Genomic DNA, 21,283 nt, shown 5'->3' with positions numbered 1-21,283 from the left:
GGAGCGAGGGGAGGGACGCAGGGAGCGGGGGCCGGCCGGCAGGCGGGGCAGGCCCCGTGGGGCGGCCCCAAGTGAACAGCGGAGCCCCGCAGAGCCCGCGGGAAGAGCCGAGCCTGGGAGGAATTCGGAGTTGCTCCCTTTCACCCGCCTCGGCCTTTCACGCTCCTCCGGCCGCAGCGTGTGCGTGTGCCCCCAGCCGGGGGCAGGGCCGAGGAATGCCCCGGGGGAGGCGATAACGCGCCGCTGTTGTGTTTTCCTTCTTCGGACGGAAGTTAAAGGCAGGAGGCCCAGGAAGGCGAGAAGAGGTCACGATCGAGGCATCAGATCCTTCCCGTGGCTGTACCCAGCGCCCTCGGGACCCAGCAGGGGTGTACCAGACAAAGGTCTTTTGCCCCAAACCTCGAAAAACCCAGCTCCTTCCCGCTCTCTTTCCAGGTACAAGAAGCACTTCTCCCACTGCTGTAGCAGAACAGCTCAGCTCAGATGCACTGGAGGTAAAACCTACAGGGAAGGTGGAACGCGTGTAGTTGATGGCAGAGGAAGCTATCATTACAGGTAAAAAAAAAAATCCATCCACAAAAAAAATATTTAGGACATAAAGCCCAGCAACTGACTCCAAAACAAATTCAAAATAATAAAAAAACCCTGTGTGATAGTTTTTTCAAAATCAAAAAGATCCATGCCTTTTTACAAAACTCTTTATTAGTAATACCTAAGTGAAATAGAAACACTGGTAACAGCAGTCTCCTTCAATGTCTCACTGTTCAGATACAACCCTGCTAGGAAGTTTAATTAAGGACTGACAAAACTGACTGACTCATCTGCTTTCCCTGGAAAATGGAATTAAACTAAAACAACGTATGATGTAAGATTAAATTAAGCATTATTGTTTTTAAGGCATAATTTAGCACATGTGTAATGTATCTACAGAATGATTCTTCACAATCACCCATCTGTAGGAACTTCGTTTGCCACCTACCAGAAGCTGTAGGCAATTCTGACACAAAACAGGAATTAATGTTTAGATGCATAATTTCCCCCTTGTTCTGTACAGAAGACACACGTGGCTGCCACACATTTACACATGACCAATCTTTACATCCTTTCACCATGTGGAAGCCTCCTGGCTTCAAGGGGAGCACATAAATACAGTCTCAAAGATAAAACGTCCTTAGGGAACAAAACAAAATGATAGAATTTTGGCCAGAGTGTGTAACTCAGCTTTCAGTAGTGTCACAACTTAAAGCAATGAAGATTTAGCTAAGTTCAAGTGCATTGCAATTCAAGCTGATGGAGTCCCTTTAAATATAAGTGAACTTACATGTACATTCAGCATATTTTGATCTGGACCCCAGACATCTCTTCTGTGTCTGAAGTTTATGAACCAAACCAGAACCATTTTCATGTAGGGCTTTACCCTCCAGTGAGCTGTACATGTACCCTTGTAGTGCTCCTGTACAAGACACATTTCCCACCATCTCTGAGTACTTGGAGTCAAAGTCTCCTAAAAGTGCACTTCAGATAACAAAGAATAACTGAACAGTGTTAATGAAAAACCTCTTACAGATTTATGTACAATACATTTACTCAACATGCATCTGCCATGCACAATTCCTGCTGATAAAGGATTATCAGAGTTCTTGCATGGACTGACTCGCTGGAAGCAATTCCATTCAAGCCATTAAGACTTCATCATGTCTGGGATGTGACAGAGCAGCCCTGGTGACACTGAACAGATTCTTCTCCTGAATCACTGCACAAATAACCTCCTCAGTCCTACCCATTAACTGGCCATGACCCATAACCTTTATCTACCAATATGGAAGAGCCAGTTTCCACTCTGAATGAAATTTTATGTAGTAATTTTTCAGCTGAAAACCAAACTATGGGAAAATGCCTTTCCTTTGAGAACAGCAGAACAAGAGTAGGGATTGTTGAAGCCTCAAAATGAATTTCCTTCCCTGGGGCAAAGAGCTGGCCTGGTAATTAATTACACTTTCTCTAAGAGTCAGACAAAAGATGATAAGAAGCAGTGCTTTCATAACTGAAGGGAAGGACAAGAGATTGTGGTTCATGATATTTGTCCTCCTAGACAGCCTCATCACATCAAGAAAAACAAAGACAAACCCCAGCAATATTCAGGCTGCTACAGCCAATTCCACAGTTACAGACCATGTTTTCCTCTCTTGTACTTTCCAATTAGTTTGCCAATATAAGTCTCTTTGTGTAACACTAACAAATGGCCTGGGGCAAAATAAGTGTTTTTTCCTATGACTTCCAGAATACCCTTACGATAAACATATCTTTATTGTGGACCATCCTTTACTTGAATAATCATCATAAGCATTATGATGATTAGTCAAATAAACTTACTAAATATGTAATTTTCAATTTTGCTTAAAGCTACAGCAAGGAGCTCACCTCTGTCTTCTAGGGGCTCTAGATTCTTGCATAATTACTAGTGACTTAGTGTTTGCAAGAACAAGGATATTGATAATTAGAAGCATACCCGACAGGACTCCAAGGATTTATTGGCAGAACTTGTTCTAGTAATGCTTAAAAGAAAAATAGCTTAATGGCATAATTTTTAACCTTGAGCCATTCAGAATGTTTATATAATACTTGTTCACAGACTAATGCAGCAGCAATTATTTGCACTTCCTTCTACCCCAGAGCAATAGGGAAAAGATCAGGGTTTGAACTTTTACAGGTATTTTCAAATGCAGTCAAACTACAGTTATGGATTTTGTATGTCTTGTTTTAATGCTCTTTTAGGAAATAGAGAACTATTTTCCAGGGTGATAACACTGGGAAACAAACTTGGACTTTTGAAAGCCATACTAGCATTTTTAAACACTGAAAAATTTCCTTTTTGTCCAGATAAAGTCTGAGTAAAGGATATTGTAGTGAGAACACTCTAGGGGTCCAAATTACTTTAATGCAATGAATTCAAGTGGAAAAAATTTGTTCTTGACAGTGTTTTCTGAGACATTCAGCACATTAAGAACAACATTTATTAATTAACAATCCACAACCTGAACTGGAAGCGCTGGGAATTCAACTTATGTGGGTACAGTGTGAGCAGTAACCTGAAAATCCAGAATGTCAATATCCATCTCTTCAAACAGTTTAGATATAAAAGGGTTCTTCCCACCATTGTGTTCATGTAAGGCATTTACTTTCTCTAAGTCTGAAGCCACTAGAAGAAACAATGACTGAGAGATGTGATATTACAAAATACCTGAGTCGAAGCAAGAAGGACTCTGAGATGGCAGTGGCTGGGCAGTGGATGTGCCCAGAATGGTGACAGTGCTGATCATTAAGAGCCAATTCTCAGTGATGATGGGGTGAAGATGACCTGTAGTCATGATCAGAAATCAAATTACAGCAGAACTCACAGTTCTGTACCTCCAAAGTTCTGAAGACCTAAGCATTCAAGGAGTTTATTGGTGGCATACTATTGACTTCTGGGTCTCCAAGAGTACATGAATGCTTTCATGGCCACTCCCAGGACATGCAGTTACCTTCACAGTCAATGTTAACACTTAAACAGAGGTCCCATCTTTAGATGCTAATGCAGCTAGAAAAAACTACAAATCTTGGCAGAGAGAGAGCCAAAAGTAATTCTATTAAAGGAATTGGTCTGCTGTTCTTCAGTCAAACTTTTTAAAAATCTAAACAAACTGAAGAATCATCTTTATGGAATCCTTACAGAATAATGCCCAAAACAGGATCTAGCTGCTGTACAAAATAATTTATTATAAAGTATTTGAGAATTTACTAGCTTACTGAAACATGTAATATTATTTCAAACAGCGTACAACCATTATTTACTACTTTGAAATTTACAAATTTCAAACAGCATACAACCATTATTAACTACTTAGGAGTTCTGTTTTACCACCCTGTCACAGCAGCAAGATGGTCATTTCTTCTGTTAACTCCTCTTGAGAGCCAAAAATCTCATCTCTGTTTACAGTAGTCCCAAATTTTGGTACTTGTTATAGTATCTGGGAGAAAAAAAAAAGTGATAATTATCAATAAAGTGGTATATTCTCACATGTAAAAGAAAGCTCAATTATCTGACCAGCTGTTCAGATGTTCACTAGATATATCCAATGCTAGCATTTGTCTGGAAAAATCTGGATCTTGCAGGTCTCATTTACCAGTGAGAAGAGAACAATGATTTTGAGTATATGTACATTCCTAATGGATACCAGCATCATCTGAAAGACTCCTTGAGCAGAGAATAAAACATCCATCAGAAAACCCCCACCACAGTGGGGTCTAATTCCTGACACCCTCTAGAAAAGGAGTAAGAAAACGAAACTTTTTTTCTGACAGCACTACTTGCTGATTTCTGATTCACTTGCCCACCAAGTACAACCTGTGTTCTGTATTACCACAACTGGCCTGGGCACATGAGCTAGCACAGTCCCAGTTCTTTGATCTGTACAGAAGCGTCAGATGAGTGTCATTAATTAATACATAATTAATACATACACACACACTTACAAGCACTTCCCTGCATTCTAGGTGCTGCATATAACTGGTAATAAAGTAGGAAGACATTTAAACCTAAGAGAGTGTAAATGAATATTTTTGTGTATTCAGTATTTTTGAAAGCTGCCGCATTAAGAAGTATAAAGTGTGGCAGTATTGAATTAAACCAGAATAAATGACAAACAACTTGCAGGAAACTTGGAGAAGAATTACTTTAAACTTTGGAAGACACGTGCCATCCAGTGGCACACCGAGAAACTTCATGAGAGATGGGAAAGGGAGAGGCTTTTAGCTCTGTGTTAAGTGATGAGACAGTTTTGTTCACAGTTCTCATTTTTGTTCAACAAAAACCAAGGAAGTGAATAAAGGAGCTTTCCCTATGTTAAGGGTCACAGGAAAAAAGAACAGAAACCTTATGAGAAACTGGTAATTTTTGAAGAAAAATATTACTGATAACTTGAATTACTTTGGTGGAGGGGTGGTGGTGAATACCAAAGTTCAACTCAGGCTTACTCTACCTAGAAATAAAGCACAGAATAATAGGAAGGCCCTTATTCTGAAGTAGCCCATGATTGTATTAATTCCTATGTTAAAGATGCTTGGAGGAGAAAACATTAATGCAATTTTAATAAAGTACTGTTGCACAAGAACACTATTAAGCTAGAGAGTTGAAGTTTTCTGCATCTTCCCCTCTTTTTAGCCTTATGATTTTTCCAAATATTCAGACTTAAAGAAAAAGCCCAACAACCCTTAAACACTCAACTAACCAGGCAGCACCTGCGCAGTATATATATATACAATATGTACTACATATACAGGAGAATAGAACCAAGTCTATACCACTTTACCTTCAGGCAGTCTTTTGGGAAGGCAGAACTTTTTGGAGTTAACTGGAACTTGAAGCAGCTGGGAAGGCCTCAGCTCTGGTGACATTCTAACAATGGAGCAGATCTCTCGTCTGTCACACAGAGGCTGAAAAGATTAATGACATTTCATTCACACAACTATTCCCACTGAAGAAATGTTCTTTTAGCTTTCTTCTAGGGAATTCAGAGATTACATGCAGATTTCAAGCATGTCACTAGGAAACATTTAAGACTACTTGTGTACACTCAACATGCTATTGGAAAGGGTGATAGAAAGCTTCAAAGCTTTAAATATTCTCTTTAGCAGTTTTGATACTGTAAGGATTAAATACACAGTACAGTAGAAATTAGCATGACAAAACTGGATTTAAGAAGTGGAATAAAATCAGAACCTTTAAAATATTTTTTTCTTCTGGACTTTGAGGAATCATTTCTTTTTCTGAGCTCAGAGATGCAGGAACAATTTCTTCTGAGTTAACAAACGGACCTGTGGTATTCAGGAACAGGTCTTCCCCAGGTGAGGCTTTACACACTGGCGACAGGCTAAGCTACAGTTCCATCAAAATACAAAATATACAGGAATAACTGCCCAGTTAAATATCAGACAACAATTCAGATTGGCTAATGCTTGTTGGCTCATGCAGAAGATACTCTATTGCTTAAATAAAAATTTTTTAGGGATTCACCAAGACTCTGATGTTCCCTATTTATTAATCTAGTATGCACTTGCTCAAGTGTGAAGAGACAAGTGGCAGTACTGTACTACCTGTATAGCCAAAGAATTGAAACTGGTATTTAAATAGCAATTTTGAATCAAAGAGTTTATGTAAATAAGGATACCAGTGCTGGTTTTACATTGCATTTGTAAAAATATGAAAAAAAAAATCCAAGCTTGGATTGTTTGGGTTTTTAAGTGTCCAAAATTATCACTTTGTTGCGCAATTTGCACTATAACATAAATATAGGCAAAAATGGAATGTGCCACAAGGAATGATTTCTTGGTTTTAACAATTTAAAAAAAAAAAAAATCAGGTATGCACTCACATCTAGCTCTAGAGGCTGAGCATTACCAGGATTTTTTAGCACTTTATTTTCCTCCATGATTAGCATGGTGGAAGTCATTTGCTAAACAAAAACAAAGAACTCAGTATCAGTTTCGAAGGCTTTGTTGTTTATTATTACTCTTACAGTATTCTCCTAGTACACAATACTTTAAGAACTCCATTTAGAATTACTACTAGTTCTTCAGTTTTAAGTACTGAATTCCTGTAATTCAGGGTTATTTTTTGGTCTTATGCTCTCCAAAATTAAGACAAAAAATTAGTTTACTGCAATTCAGACATTTCAGATGTGGCACTTCCTGCCACTTCTCCTATTTAATTGTAACTTCAGTCAAGATTCACAACTCCCATTTCTATTCCATGCCAGTGTTAATCAGTTGGGTACAATGGGAACACTTACCACCACAGCATCTGTGGGTTTGGTTGGCAGAACTTCTGCTGTCAACCCCTTTGATCGGGCTGACGTGTTTTCTGGGGCATCAAGCTGCCTAAATGATGATGAACGTTCTTCAAAGGGATTAAAACTGCTTTCTTTTTTCTTCAGCCTTTTGGCTTTAGCTGCTTGATTATCATACTAAATAGTAAAACAAATACATTTTGTGTTACAAAGTGAATCTCTATAGCCTGGTAAAAAACCTGGTATAGCCACTAAAAAAAGTGTCCCCCTATCATAGCCAAGCTCTACACAACCCATTTCAGTACCACTGACACAGCCAGTCTGAAAAACAGTGAGCCTGGGGACATCATGATTACTGCTCTCTCTCGAGGGAGAGGCAAGCTACATCTTCACTCTGCCCTGGCTGCAAACACCACTTTACAAGTGTAGCAGGAACTACTATTCCTCTAGGTGGAGTTTTCTACCCATACAAGGAGGAAGTCATTTGTGCTACAACCTTGCTGATTTATTAAGAATCTTTCACCTTGCTTTCCGGTCCTAATGGTGAAGAACAGCGCATACCACTTTTTAGGTCTGGAGTTCTCTCTCTTGCAGCTGTTATTTTACAGAGTTTTTTTCCTGTGACAGATTTCCAACACGTTAATTAACTTTGAGACAAAGACTGCTACAGCTACTCACCCCATGTCTTACAGGATGGTTTTTAAAGAGGAATAATTCCGAAGCCACTCCTGTAAACACAATTCTTCCCTCCAATATAATCCTTGTCTCCTTCTCCCCACCATCAGGGGACTGCTTTACTCCTCTCCCATTCTGTACACAAGGCTGCTTATTAAAATGTTCACCTGGCTATTTACAGCTGGGTAAATACTGTGGGACCAGAGACCCACATAATCACAGCAGTCTTTACCAGTGGCAACTTCTGATGCTATTACCCTCCAAATTAAGCAGGAGGAAATTATGTGGTACCTGGGCTGCAGACAGAATTGTATGGGTCACAGATCAGAACTGCAGTTACATCAGGGACTCAATGCATTTGTGAAGCTGACATGAAATAAGCTCAAATAAAGAGCATGACACAAACAGTTGTTCTCCTGGGTAAGGTAAATAAGAAATGTCAATTTTCACTGAGCATCATGGATGATTAAATGGAAAAATGCAGGGTCTGAGACTTTAGTTGGTTGGTTGTTTTTGTTTTCTTCTCCTAACACATTAATTAGAACAAAGTCTTATTTGCTGGGACAATTTTTCAATTTACACTTTCCCTTCTAGACACAACTGAGTTTAGTCTGTGCTGGAAGACAAATGGCATAGTAGAAGCCTGGTTTACATACTGTGCAACCATTTAAGTTTGGGTAGAATATTCTGTTCTCACAGCTAGTACAACTGCTTCAGGTCATGTTTTACCTGCCAGCGTAGCTGAAATGCTTAATGCTGAAGAACTGTTATAGCAACTTGATCGTCTCTTTCTAGAAGAGGAGAAAAAGAAAAGAACTACTATTTTGAATGAACATTAACATTAAAAAAACCTATTAATAAAAAAATCCTAGGAAAATATAGGTTGAGTGAAACGGGATAAATCTTATTTTAAAAAATATTGTTAAGGAGTTGCTTGATCACCCTTTACAGTTATTTGATAGTTTATCAAGTCACACACCTATTCTGAGGACTGTTGCAATTCAAGACCCACAGAATATTCACTAAATACTCAGCACTTCAGCATTCTAGGACAGAACACATTTAAGGAGGATGCAAGGGAAATTAGGTTTCCAAGAAAATTCATAATCAATTGTGTTGAGATCTGTAACAGTAAGATTGATATGTGTTATGAATGAAAATGTCTGAAAATACAAGACTGGAAGGAGAAGCACAAGGGTTAAAAGAAATTATGCTGTTCCCAGAAAAACACTCATGTTCCTCAGGGTTTTATGTCAGTACCTGAAGGCATCTCTGTGAGAAAGCCAAGCATAGAAGACCCTTCCCTGTGATAAAACTTCACCACAGACAACTTGTCAGAGGAAACCCAGCACCCAACACCCAACACCCAACAACAGGGTGCCAGCACAGCACACACACACACATTCTGAGTAAAGAAACACTATAAACAGGCAGTAACCTGGCCCAAGATTATAGTATAAAGTCAGCAGGATTCCAAAGCAAAGGCTGCTCCACTTGATTCCTAAAGAACATAAAAGACCTGCCCAAAACCGGATTTTTCTCTGGGCAAGCACAGAACGTCAGACTTAATGAAGACTTGACAACAGGTACCCTTCCCACTCTACTGCACAGACAGGCCTGGCCAGCCCACCTGAGCACACCCCTCTTGCTGTGACTGAATGACATCTGACAGAATTAGTGCAATTGCATAAAAGCAACTTATTTAGGGATTTTGTAAATAAATGCCATCTCCTTCCATAAAATCCTTCACTGAGTTCTCTTACACTGACTTCCCTACAGCTGCAAGGCCAAACTAGAAATCTATAAGGCAAACTCTTCCCTGACCAGTTTCAAATTCCACCAATATCAAAGTTAGTGAGGACACAGGTAGCTGAAACTCCACAGAAGTGTCTGCATGAGCAGAGGCTTATTTGTACTGGCCTGTCTTTTAAATACCTCTCAAAAGAGAAAAGTCTGAACATTTGGGTGCATCAGAATCTGCTGTAGCCATTACCTTTTAGTGCGTCGGTCTGGAAAATCCTCTGGTACAGGTTCTAAAAAAAACCCCAAAACATGAAAGCTAAACTTTAAATGAAAAAGCTATGCCAGCTTAGACCAGACAATATTTTAGTGCAAATTAACTTATACAGCACAATATTAAAAGCAAACACAAACCACTAGCAGGGAGCTGCTCTCCATTATGCTAACAGACCTTACACAAGATGATCATTACATATTTTATACAGGTTTCTCACACCAAAGTGAAATTTGTTTATGTTTATATCCTGAAGTATTGTAGAAAAGAATTACCTAATATTGCTGAAAGATTTGACATCTGTGGTATCTTATCAATGGTCACTGCTTTGCTGGAGTCCAGGAGAGTAGAGTTCTTGTACTTGCCAAGGTCCACAGAGTAAAAATTGCATCTTTCTGGAAATAAAAAATATAAGTGCAGATTTCTTATGCTAAAATTCATTGAGTTATAAAATTTGTGAGCAAATTGAAAGCAATCACAATTGCAGGACAGGAACTAAAAAAGCAAAATTAAAGCACTGTCTTGGCTCAAACAGCTGCAGAAAAGTTTGGAAGGAATTTGACTGAACACACATTTGTTGGGTCATTCCCAATAAACAGCTTGTGTCAACAGTGAATACTTTAGGTTTAAAGTAGGATTCAAATTACATAAGGACCTGATTCACACCAGATTAGAGGACAGATACACTGATTCCATGTTAAGCACAGGTTTATAGCAAAGATGTGACTTGGTGAGTCACACCAAGGGAGGCCTCTAGTCTTTCTGTTGTAGAAAGTCTCCCCACATTTTCTACATTAAGTAAAACTGAAAGAAGTCACCCAAAAGTCTCACCCAAATCATCATCATCATCATCTCTGAACGTTTCAGGGGATGAGTAAGTTTTCAGACTGTCGCTAGCAGTGCTAAAATCTGGAGCTGAATCTTCATCTAAACACTCTATGAGAAAGGTGGAAACACCTGTGGGAAGAGTAATTTCTGTACCTAGAGAAAGAGACAAAAAATGTGGCTAAAAAATCTGTCATCTTGTACAAACCATCAGGATTTCCTTATCTGAGTTTCATTCCTGTAATGAGCTAAATATTGTCATTCATCATATAATAAGTCATAATACAGTTAAAGGGCATCCTTTGTTTATTTCCATACACTACCATAAGCCAAGAGAAGATACCTTCTTTGCCCAAGGCTCACAAGACACAGCTGAAGAATATAGCCTCTAATAAGGCAAACCTTAAATACATCACAAGCTTTTAGAAATGCAGGTTTGAGAAAACTGAAGAACTCATTCCCACACTAGTTGTGTCATTGATAAAACCAAGATCATATGGTTTGCAGCAGGCTGGGCTCAGGACTGTCTCAGGTGCTGTGGGTCTGTCTGTGCTGCCTACAACCAATTCATGTGAGTCCAGCCACAGGCTGCAGTGAGGCACAAGTCCAGCCAGTGGTATCAGAACCTGCACTTTCTAATATCACACTGTCAGAACCTGTACAACAACAGCACAGTACATGACCAGTACTTTAAAATAAATAAAATTATATCAGGAATTTTACATTTAGTTTATTATCAGTATTAAATATACTTAATAATATAATGTATAGCCATTATACTCACTGGAAGTCACTTCAGCATTTTTCAAACTTCCTTTATTTTCAAAGTTGATTTTTTTGGAATTCTAAAATTAAAAGACCAATACAAACAACCTAAGAAAACTGAATGTAGACACAGAAAGGCATTTAAATATCATCCTACATTAGCAGATGCTGAGAAAACTCACTGTCTGGTACTTCACTACTTAAGCCTGCTATTCACAGTGTAATTTGTAGCAGGATTTTTCATGTACATTAACAAATCTGCACACTTACAGCTCTAAAATTCATGACAAATATCCCACCACTGGATCCTGCAATCTGTGCTGAATGAGACTGCCACTGAATGCATACTGACATGAATTGAACTTAGGCACAACAGAGGTAGAGTAATGAATTTCACTGTCTTTTGATTTTATTTTTTTTCAGACACCTCACTCTCAGAATTTCAGAATCCTACACCATTTCTGTAAATACAAACATCTACAATGTGTAGGCAGTAGATTCTACAAAACTAGGCATTTTGTAGAAAATGTAAATAATTGGTAAACTCTACAGAAGAGCTAACATATTTAAGAAAAATAGTTTTATACCAGTATCACCTGTGCTCTTTGCTGCAGCAGATTTCAGTTCAAACACACCTGGTTCACTATTCTCTTGCCACTGCAGTATTAACTGTCCTGTAACACTTCTGCACCATCACCTCCAATCACTTTGTTCCAGTTTTAACAAGAAAAAGCATCAGTGACGTGTCAAAGGTCTGTGCCTGACCTAGAAGTGAGCAATTCTCTGGAATCACAACCTACTGAGATCTCTTCAACACAACACAATCCTACAGCCTTGCCTCATCCAAGATAATTAGTATTGATGTTTTCTCATGCTACCAGTAGCTCCAGCAGCTTTTATTCTGTCCAAAGACACATAAAATGTAATCCAAAATACAGGATCAAGTTCAGCCTGAAAAATGTCGGGGCTCACACAGACATAACTCATAGGAAATTTTACCTGAATACGAGAATTTAATGTGTCACATTTCTCTGATTAATCCTCCATCACTAGTAGATAAAAAGCAAGACAGCATTCTCACCTTCAATGGCACACTGCTTTCTTCTGGTTCCTCTTCTTTCATCTTGAAGTCCATTGTTTCGTCTCCAGTCACTTGATTGCTGCAGTTGAAGAACAGAACCAAGTTCAATCACAGAGCTACACTGCTTTAGACAAAAGCAACAACTCCGAAATGTCTTTATGGGGTGACAGTAAATAATTTGACAAACATCAGTGCACTGAAAATTCAGACTGCATTGCTCCAATTGCCATCTCACAAAACAAACAATATAATTTACTAGCAAGTCTTAACAATGGTGAGTTTGAATGAGTTCTAGCTGACCTTTGGTTGCATGAGGAGCTCTCTTCAGTATATTCAACATTTTCTTTAATCTTTGCTAAGTTTTTCCCACTGAACTTTTTCTTCAGGCCTAGAGAATAAATATTTAGGTCAGTAATAATAATTTCAACATTAGAATTTAGATTATTATTTCTAATTTAACTGTTCCCACCTTCTACACTCATAAACACTTTTTGACCCTATTATCACAAACTATGTAAAATCTGAATTTGCTTTCTTTAGCAGTATATCAAGAAAAAACTAAAAGCAGACTTAAAGAAATACTTCTCATGTTTTAGAAACCTGCTGATTAAAAGGAAAAAAACCCACCACCTTGGAAGCAACCTTTACCTTGATTCAAAGTAGTTTGAGTACAAATCAGTTTTAAATGGTGTTTCTTAGGAGTATCAAGGATTTCTACATTAACTGGTCCTCACTGTATATAATCCCAAATGACGTTAACAACACAATTAATCAGTAACCAGCAAATTTCAGAGACATATTTTGTTATCCTAAAACTAATTTTATGAGTCATTTAGCTTTGTGCTTTGCTTTCATTATCTAAGAGCTAGAGACAGTCAAACTTTCTAGAGTTACACTTCTATGACTGCAAAGGGTCATAAAACTTGGGTCTGAGTCACTGCACTTCCCCAGGGCCACACAGAGTCCTTAGGCTGAAGCTTCCTGGGAATTCAGGACAGGATGATATATGGACAGGATTCATCCTTTTCATTCTTTTTTTGCAAGCATATGCAAGACCTCCAGGCAGCTGGTCGCTCCTGTGCACAGGAGCACTAAATACATTGAAGAGCAGGAGCCAGCAGAGCAGGAACAAGGCAATAGCAAGTGTTTGCTGTACTCTTCCTCTCACAGCAAAGCTTAATTTTTAAATTACCAAGATCAGCTCACGGTCAAGCCCTTCCACGGTGGTGGTTCCCCATAGTCTGTCAGGCTTCACTTATTTTCCATCCCTTCCCTTGAAATGAATTTTTTTCTTAACAGGTCTCAAATGCTTAGCTTGGTATCTGCTGCACTGCGTTCAACGACAAGGCAGCTCCTTTTGAGTAACGACTTCAAGCAATTCTTAAGGTAACCAGCAAATTCTCTCCAAGGCAAGTAAGGCTTTTGTCTTGTCATTTCTCGATGCTCCCTTCCAACTCGATTAAATGGAGGGGAAGCACTTCACAGAAGGAAAAATCCTTCCTATCGCTAACGAGCGGCTAAAATAGAAGTAACACTCCTGTTTCCAGAAGAGCGGTCCGCTTTCTCCGAGAGGTGACGGACATGGATAAGAAGAAATCACCTCCCAGCCTCACAGAGGAGCCGCTGCCCTGAGTACCTGTGCGAGGAACAAACCTTTAGGAGCCACCGAGGACGCTGCTGGTAAAAATCTTGGCCTCGTGACCCTGCCCAGCATCTTTTCCCAAGAGAACACACCGCGCGAAGCACAGCGCAGGTCCTTTCCCCCCCACCCTTTCCCGCCAGTCCGGGCCCAGCCTCCTGCACGCCAAGCCCCGCCGCCGCCCCGGAGAGGCGCTTACAGGCGGGCTCGGGCCCGCGAGGCCCCGCGCTGGCGAACAGGCGCCGCCGGCACATCTGGAAGCCGCCGGCCCGGCTGTCCGGGAGAGCGACCGCTCCCGGTAGAGGGGACGAGCGGCGCTTCTTCCTCGGCGCCTTCCCGGCGCAGGGAGCGCGGAGCCGGCGCTCCCGCTCCATGGCAACCCGGGCCGCTACAGCGTCCGCCACCCGCGGCCTCTTCGGGGACGCCGCCCCCGCGGGGCTCCAGCCCGCATGCGCGGGGCGGCCGCGAGCGCCCCGTTTGAGGGAGCGGCCCTCGTGAGGGAGCCGCTGTGGGCAGGGACGCGGCACGTGGGGCACCGGACACTTTCAGCGGCTCCGGCGGCTCCGGGCCCTGTCCGACCGCATATGCCTCGCCGTCCTCTCAGGGAAAAACTCCCGCATGAAAATGGAGTAAATAAATCGTGTGTGTCTGATAATCCCTGTACTGCTCCGACCCCGTGTTTCAGCTTCAGGTTATGGGGAGGAGGAATCTCATTGCATCGTTACCTGAAAAAATAGAGCGTATAGAATCAGAATGGTTTGGGTTAAAGGGACCCCAGATATATTCCTGTTCCCCTTGCCATGGGCAGGGACGCTTTCTGCCACACCAGGATGTTCCAAGCCCCATCCAACCTGGCTCTGGGCACTCCAGGCGTTTCTGGATTTCCAGGTGAAAGGAGATAAAGTGCACACAAAAAGCGGAATAGAGCCCATATGCTTTGAAACTTTATTGGTTTAGACACAATCTGAAAAAATACTATGCATTCCCAATTGCAATTCATAATAAACAAGCATATACATGTAGTTACATTATTATTGATTTAAAATTAAAATTGAAACCATTACAGAAAGACTGCTGCATCTTCAGAGAACTTTGCAACAATTAGTTTTCATAGGAGATTGCTAAAATCAATCTCATGTCCCAGTATGCTTTTGGTCATTATTTTATTTTACATAATTTCTTATTTTTACAACATGTTTAGTTTAGCCACACATTCTAAATGACTTCATACCAATGGTGAGGACAAAGTGCTGGAGGAACAACGTATTTTATAAAAGAGCTTTTATTGTATGTCAGTCCATGAGAAAATCTTATGGGCAGTTTTGAGAAAGGTGAGAATTTAGTTCTTTACAAAAGTTTCCATAGATGATTCTTTGATATACATGCTATACCAAAACTGAAAGATTTTTAATAACAGTTAGGATTTTTTTTCACAAATGTATATGTTAAATTTTACCCCCCTTCACTTTCAGTTGAAAATACAATAGGCAACACTTACCAAAATGCCTCATTTGCTGGCTGCTTTTACTTTGCTAAAGTACATAACAAAAAGCTGCAATGAAAGGCTTAAAGGGACTCCAGATGCCTCAGAAAACAGTTTGCTTTGGAAGAATTCAAGGGATCTAAAAATTTTTCACTTCTGGGCTACAGGCATCCAGATTTTTTCTCTGAAAAGCTTCATTGTTTCACAGGCGCAAAGGTGGTGTAGAATCCACCAAATGTGTAAAATACTGAAGAACATCAATTCCAAGAAGAAACAATGATTAATTCTTATTCCCCCCCAGAGAATACCAAAGTGAACTAAAGATACAAAAGGCAAGCCAATAGAATTGCCTTTAAATAAAATTATTTTCCAATTTTTTTCTAAGGCATCAAGAGGTCTTTAAGTCACCTATTACCATGCAAAAATAGTATATTCTTTCCCATTTTACATTCATCTTGTAGCATTTATTTACATATAAATCAGCAGTTTGTGCTTTCAACACATGTAAAACTAAAAAAAAAAAAAAAAAACTAAATTATTTTTTTTCATTCCAGAGGTTAAGGTCAGATTATTTTGTTACACATGAGAATTTTATATTCATGGTAACAATGAGACTGGACTTTACTGGTACTGACAGATACTGACTAACAGATTGCAAAACAGTATTTTATAATTAAAAACTCCCATCTCTGTCTCACCTGACGTGCATCAAGCATTTTACCTTGCAAATGTGCCTTTCAGGACAGAATTATTCCATGTATTCCCTGCCCACATGGGGTTAAAGACTCTGGTCTGGTTTCTGCTCACACTTTGTGCATTTTGGCAGAACAGATTTTTTTCTCTGTGCAATATATCAAGCAAAGAACATACAAAATATATAACTAAGCAAGAGCCTCTTCCTGAAAAATGTATTTTATTATGTTTTTTTATATATAAGACGTTCTTCCAGTGATTCCATAGGCATAGCACCAGGCCCAGGAAGAACTAACTATGCAGTGCTGCAACTGTAAAACTGACTGCAAAAAGAGCTGCTGCCTTTTAAGATGAATAATAGAAACAAATTTTGTAATAGTTATCTTAAGGGGAAAATAAAAGCCCAAAACCAAAACTAAACTGGTTATTGGACAGCCCTGGAGATTTTTCCTTGGTGGTCACAAGAAGTGTTTCAGTTTAAGACAGCTCAATATAAAATAAATATGCCTGGAATTTGAAGAGAAGCAGGATTGAGCCTAGCTCATACCTTATGCATGTTTCTTTTTCAGGTGCTAACCTCTTACATCCTTATGATTGTGGCTAGAGAGTGACCTGCAGAGGAAAATCGGATTACACAAGTATAAAAGAGAGCTTTTAGTTTATTTATATATTTTTTCGCAAGTTCTGAAAGCATTCCCACTTATGGTGTGACAAAAACCAACACAGATTTTACATTGTCCAAGTGTGGCAAATTCTGCATTTTTTCTTTCTTATTCTTTTGGTGTTCATATATTTGGCTCTAGTGCATCTGATATTTTGCATCAAATACCAAAAGAAGAATATAGATATATTATTCAGGGTCATATATGTAAAAATAACAGCCATCTAAGCTGTAAATGAACTCATATTGGAATCTTCTGTACTTATACAGAGTTTAGTTGTCTCAAAAAGCCTGAAACCACCTTAAGAGAAAAGTATATAAAATTCAAATGGCAAAAAAAAAAAATCAGTGAAAAATAGCTTTTCTCTACTTTCTTAGATGACTAGGTTTTGAGGGTTTTATTTTAAAACAGTTGCATTAAAACCGACAGGAAATTGTACTGAATTTAATTCTCTATTGCTTTGAAGGTTGTGTATGTAATAACTGTCTTTTGGCTGATACAAAAAGGATATTAACTCAACTTCACTAAGATAAAAATCCTTTATGACTTGACCTAAAGAGACAGATTTTATGCAATAATCCCTATCCTCCATTGACGTGGCAAATTCCCCAGGGATGCTATTGCTGCATACATCGTTGAAAAATGATGATCCCATTAGATCTCAGATATTTCTTTATTTGTTTTGGACTGAAATGAGTCACTGCACTGAAATCAAATGAGGAATCAGATGCATAAAGGGATTCAAACAAACGCACATTTGATAAATCAAACTGCCACAATCTTTGAGTCATTATGTTACTGATACGCTTTCCTATGTATCATTTTATTCTGAAATCACTACAATAAATCAGTCTTCGTAAAACACTAACTTATTAATTCAATTTATTTTATTTGGAAGCATGCAACAGAAGTTTGGAGAGAAAATAAGATACTGTTTAGATTAAAAATTTAAACTTTGAGCTTCAGACGTCTACAGTGGATTCCACTATAAGAGAGAGAAAATAAGTGTGCTTCCACTGTCCTAGCAAAGATCTAGCAGGCACAGCTCCACGCTAGCATATACTGGTGCAACAAACATCAGCTAGTAAAAGACACAGATATTTAGGACCCTGTTTAGCAGAAAGAAGCTATCAACAGTCCAAGTATTCAAGCAACTTGACATAACAGTTTTCTCTTTGCCTTTTACCGTGCTTTGTACCAAGAGAAAGCTCTAGAGTCTGTTCCTACTCCTTGTGAGACTTATACCCTTTCTGATGACCACAGAAATGTAAGGTTTTATCCAGACAACTTGCTGGTTATCCCAGAGAAGCCATTAGAGGTGATGCCAATGGGATTTGATGCTTCCAGATGTCTAACCATAAAGATGTTCCCATAACAGGCCATTCTGCCACCACATCCACTGTTCTGCCATACGATGACACCTTGCACAGCAATGGCCAACACAGCCTTTAGCCCACCCCCATGAGTCTTTTGGGGCAGTATTCCTTCCCCTTCCATGGCCAGATAAAGGATGCCCTCTACTGCTGCATCTCAGGCTGGCCTTTTCCCAAACCTTTTCATTTTGCTAAGCCCCATCCAGAATCACAGCTTTTTCCTTGTGCTCCATTTCTTTAGCGCTGTTTCTGAAGGGAGTTAGTCCAGCTGGACTACGCAGTATTAGCAGCATGTGAAGTAATAAATTAGGGACTGGGAGCATGTGGATTGTCATGAACTCCCACCTAAAGCCACCACAGAGCCAGCGATGCTTTTGCAACCTTCTCCGTTTGGGCAGTTCAGATGTCCGTGAGTGCACTGGACTGAAGGAGCCCTAATGCAGAATCTGCATACCATGGATAAACTGTGTTTGGATGAAAAGGAAATAGAGGGAATTCTGTGCTATTGCTTCCTACCCTGTTCTTGTCATTTCCAGGTAACATGAATCCATTAGATGTAATATACTAATAGGTCTATTAAGTACAAATAGTGGGAAATTCCTTCCTATTTCTGTTCTGGTTGTTAAGTCATTGATGATTAAATCAAATCAAATCAATGTCATTTATGTCCTGAAAATATAAAAACTATCACTTACTATATAAACCAATATCCAGCTTGAAGTTCCAAATCAGAGAAAATAGACTTTTACTTTCACCACCAGTCACTGATTATTTGAGGTAGACCACATTATTGAATTACTTATTATTTTAGTTTCTAATGTATTAGGTTGTATACAATCAAATATCAACAGACATACCTGAAATTTTCCCTATTTTAACTAGAAATTTTTGTAGTTATTTAAAAGATATGCTTCCATAATTTAGTTGGTCTTAGATTGAAATTTCTGCATATTTTGTGGCAATTTAGCATAACTTTTAGTAGTACCTTACTGTATACCTAGAGTAAAAAAGAAATTGTATCACACCTGATGGCAAAAAGAAGGGAAAATATGGTTAGTGATGAAATCCTAGAAAAATGAAAGGCTCAAATGTAAGATTCAGATGCTTATCCATTTCAGCAGTGTCATTCTGGCTCTGTAGTTTTTGAGTATTATTCTAATATTGCTATGAAGTCCATTACTCAGAAGATTCTTCCCGTGATTTCAGATGGAGATGCTTGAATATAGCTCTTCTATTTGTTTTTTGAAGTAATCTCTCAGTTCTGGTCTCTTAGCCTTTAATGTTGGTGTCAACAAACCGTTTTGCACCGAGAACATATCAGAGTGAATATAAATGGCTTTGACCTAAATTAAAAGAGGAATATATTTATAGCAAAGGTTACAGGCATCACACTGAATAAACATTAACTTTTTTTGCTGTGCTTCCCTCTGGTGGCGCCTCAAATCCCAGAGCACTCTTCTGCTAAGTCCCCAGGATTTCCATCCCCTGCCCACAGAAGGGAGCTCTTCAAGAGAATGAGCACATAAATTGCTTTTCTGTATGAAAGCAAGGCCAGAGCACAGCGAGGCAGCACACAAAGGACAGTGTGAGATCATCACTGCAGTTTCACACAGCTGAAAGGCAGTGGGGGAGAGGGCAAGGGCAGGGAGCTGTGCTAGGAAACTTTCATTTAACCCCACTGTAAAAGCAATCAAAACTGATATTGCAGAATTATCATGAAGCTTTTCAAGCACAAAGTATGTACACGATGATCATCTTTAGCTAATTAAAGTGATACAAATTTTTTAGCCCGTGAAAATGGCATTTCACAAGGCTGCCCTTGTTGGAGGCAGTGGCTGTGAGCACAGTGGGGAGCCTGGCAGCACAGATGGGAGGGAGCTTTTCCTTCCCGTGCTGGTGTGGGAGAAAGCAGAAAACTGCTGCGTGACTGGTCAGAGCCCACTGATTAAAGACAAAATTCCCCAGCCATCTGCTGCTTTTGTGATTCCTCAATCCAGACTGCTTTACAGTTTGTTTGACTGGGAGCTGCAGTGATAAAGGCGCAAATCCATTTTCTATTCCTTAGCTATGTGATTCATCTTTCCCTGCAAGCATCGTGGTCCAGGCCCTGCCCCCATGCAATCTTTCATAAATCAGTGTTCACGCTATTAATGCTCCCCCGTTTGCTGCACTAGCTTTCAGGTCCTGGACGCTGATGGTTATAGAAGTCACACCTGGCATTCCCAAGACAGAAATCCAAGCTGCAGACAAGGATGGGGATGATAAAGAGGATTCCTATAAACAGGGGATCCTATTCCATGTGAATATTAGCCCCAGTATATAGCTCAAAATTTGGTTTTAAGATTACATATTGCAACAAAGATGAAGTTTTGAAGCCCTTTTGTTTTGAAAATGGTATCATTTTTTATTCTATTCTCTTATTATTTTATTCCAATTTTTAGAAAGATGACAAGGCTTTCCTCCTTACTTTATACTTTATTAATTGTAAACTGCTGATGGAATCAATTACTTGAGGATATTTCATACTGTGAAGACCATGGCAGAGGCAAACAAGACTTATTGGCACAGACAATTATGTGCATTAAAAATTATGCTTTATACTGAATTATTTTTAAATAAATTTCTTTTTGCTGCCATTTCATTTGCATAGGTAACTGAGAAATTAAGAATAATAGGGTTATGTTTAATGATGCCTCTGCTCTACTCCAATATGGTGAATTACTCATTAGAATTATCACCCAAAAACAGTCTAAACAAAAGCAAAAAAGCCCTTGCTAATTATGTGTAATGATTAAGATGTTCAGTTTTTTCAACAGAAATAAGCATTTGACATTTTAAAATGGGGTGGATAATTTTTCTGTGTTTTTAATGCTATGTAGAACATGGTTGATTTCAGATCTCCCCTTCTGAAGTGTTTGTAGCTCCATTGCAGAAATATTTACACAAGCAGGAAAGAACTAGTGCTCGGATTAAAGATAAAGAAACCAGGAGCATTTCAAGGTCAGGTATAAGAGTAGTAATTAGTGACCCAATTTCTAACAGAGCTTTCAGTGGCAAAAGAGTCAGACTCCTACAGATGTTTATCTTGACCTCTGGTTGTCAGTCTGGAGATTAACCCTGTCCCTGATTAAGATTTTGACCTCTGCACCCAAAACTTTCACTAAATTTAATTCAAATTTCAAACATGGGTGGGAAGCAGAATCACAGCAAATACATTTTTCCAGAGGAATAAATACACCTTGCCAG

The 21,283-nt window shown here is 39.3% G+C and overlaps 2 protein-coding genes and 1 long non-coding RNA gene across 10 annotated transcripts in view; 1 reads left to right on the top strand and 2 right to left on the bottom strand.

Moving 5' to 3' along the window:
• The first annotated feature begins 105 nt into the window (after positions 1 to 105).
• Positions 106 to 13,834, top strand: LOC127060121 (uncharacterized). Its single transcript, XR_007778765.1, has 3 exons — positions 106 to 305; positions 436 to 555; positions 13,487 to 13,834. It is a non-coding gene; the product is annotated as an uncharacterized LOC127060121 (long non-coding RNA).
• Positions 2,996 to 14,319, bottom strand: MEIKIN (meiotic kinetochore factor). 4 transcript variants are annotated; one of them, XM_030229351.2, is made up of 14 exons: positions 14,026 to 14,319; positions 12,488 to 12,575; positions 12,188 to 12,266; positions 11,126 to 11,186; positions 10,348 to 10,497; positions 9,792 to 9,911; positions 9,496 to 9,535; positions 8,232 to 8,293; positions 7,351 to 7,445; positions 6,831 to 7,004; positions 6,414 to 6,494; positions 5,762 to 5,917; positions 5,352 to 5,475; positions 2,996 to 4,010 (listed from the first exon to the last, which is right to left on the bottom strand). In XM_030229351.2, exons 1-14 carry the CDS (start codon positions 14,198 to 14,200, stop codon positions 3,964 to 3,966), a joined length of 1,452 nt encoding a protein of 483 aa, XP_030085211.2. In that variant the 5' UTR covers positions 14,201 to 14,319; the 3' UTR covers positions 2,996 to 3,963. The 4 variants fall into 4 exon arrangements, with proteins under 4 accessions (XP_030085211.2, XP_018770913.3, XP_030085212.2 ...); XM_018915368.3 differs by lacking the exon at positions 14,026 to 14,319 and adding an exon at positions 13,841 to 13,994; XM_030229352.2 differs by lacking the exon at positions 6,414 to 6,494 and having other exon boundaries at positions 14,026 to 14,314.
• A 431-nt stretch (positions 14,320 to 14,750) lies between these two features.
• Positions 14,751 to 21,283, bottom strand: part of ACSL6 (acyl-CoA synthetase long chain family member 6) — a 44,775-nt gene continuing 38,242 nt past the window's right edge. For all 5 annotated transcript variants that reach the window (XM_030229148.2, XM_030229149.2, XM_050979775.1 and 2 more), the window contains exon 21: positions 14,751 to 19,380. In XM_030229148.2, the coding sequence (XP_030085008.1) occupies positions 19,240 to 19,380 (141 nt within the window). In that variant the 3' untranslated portion in view covers positions 14,751 to 19,239. The remainder of the gene's footprint in view (positions 19,381 to 21,283) is intronic.

The sequence above is a fragment of the Serinus canaria genome, chromosome 13, assembly GCF_022539315.1.
Source record: "Serinus canaria isolate serCan28SL12 chromosome 13, serCan2020, whole genome shotgun sequence".
Taxonomy (NCBI): Eukaryota; Metazoa; Chordata; class Aves; order Passeriformes; family Fringillidae; genus Serinus; species Serinus canaria.
The sequence above is the reverse complement of the archived record's forward strand: the minus strand, read 5'-3'. Positions and strand labels throughout refer to the sequence as shown.

Coding starts and splice junctions, on each gene's coding strand:
- MEIKIN (XM_030229351.2), bottom strand. CDS start 14,200: ATGGAGCGGGAGCGCCGGCTCCGCGCTCCCTGCGCCGGGAAGGCGCCG. Junction 11,187..12,187: donor AAAGCAGTGTGCCATTGAAG/GTGAGAATGCTG, acceptor TTTTAATTTTAG/AATTCCAAAAAAATCAACTT. Junction 10,498..11,125: donor AAATGCTGAAGTGACTTCCA/GTGAGTATAATG, acceptor CTCTTTCTCTAG/GTACAGAAATTACTCTTCCC.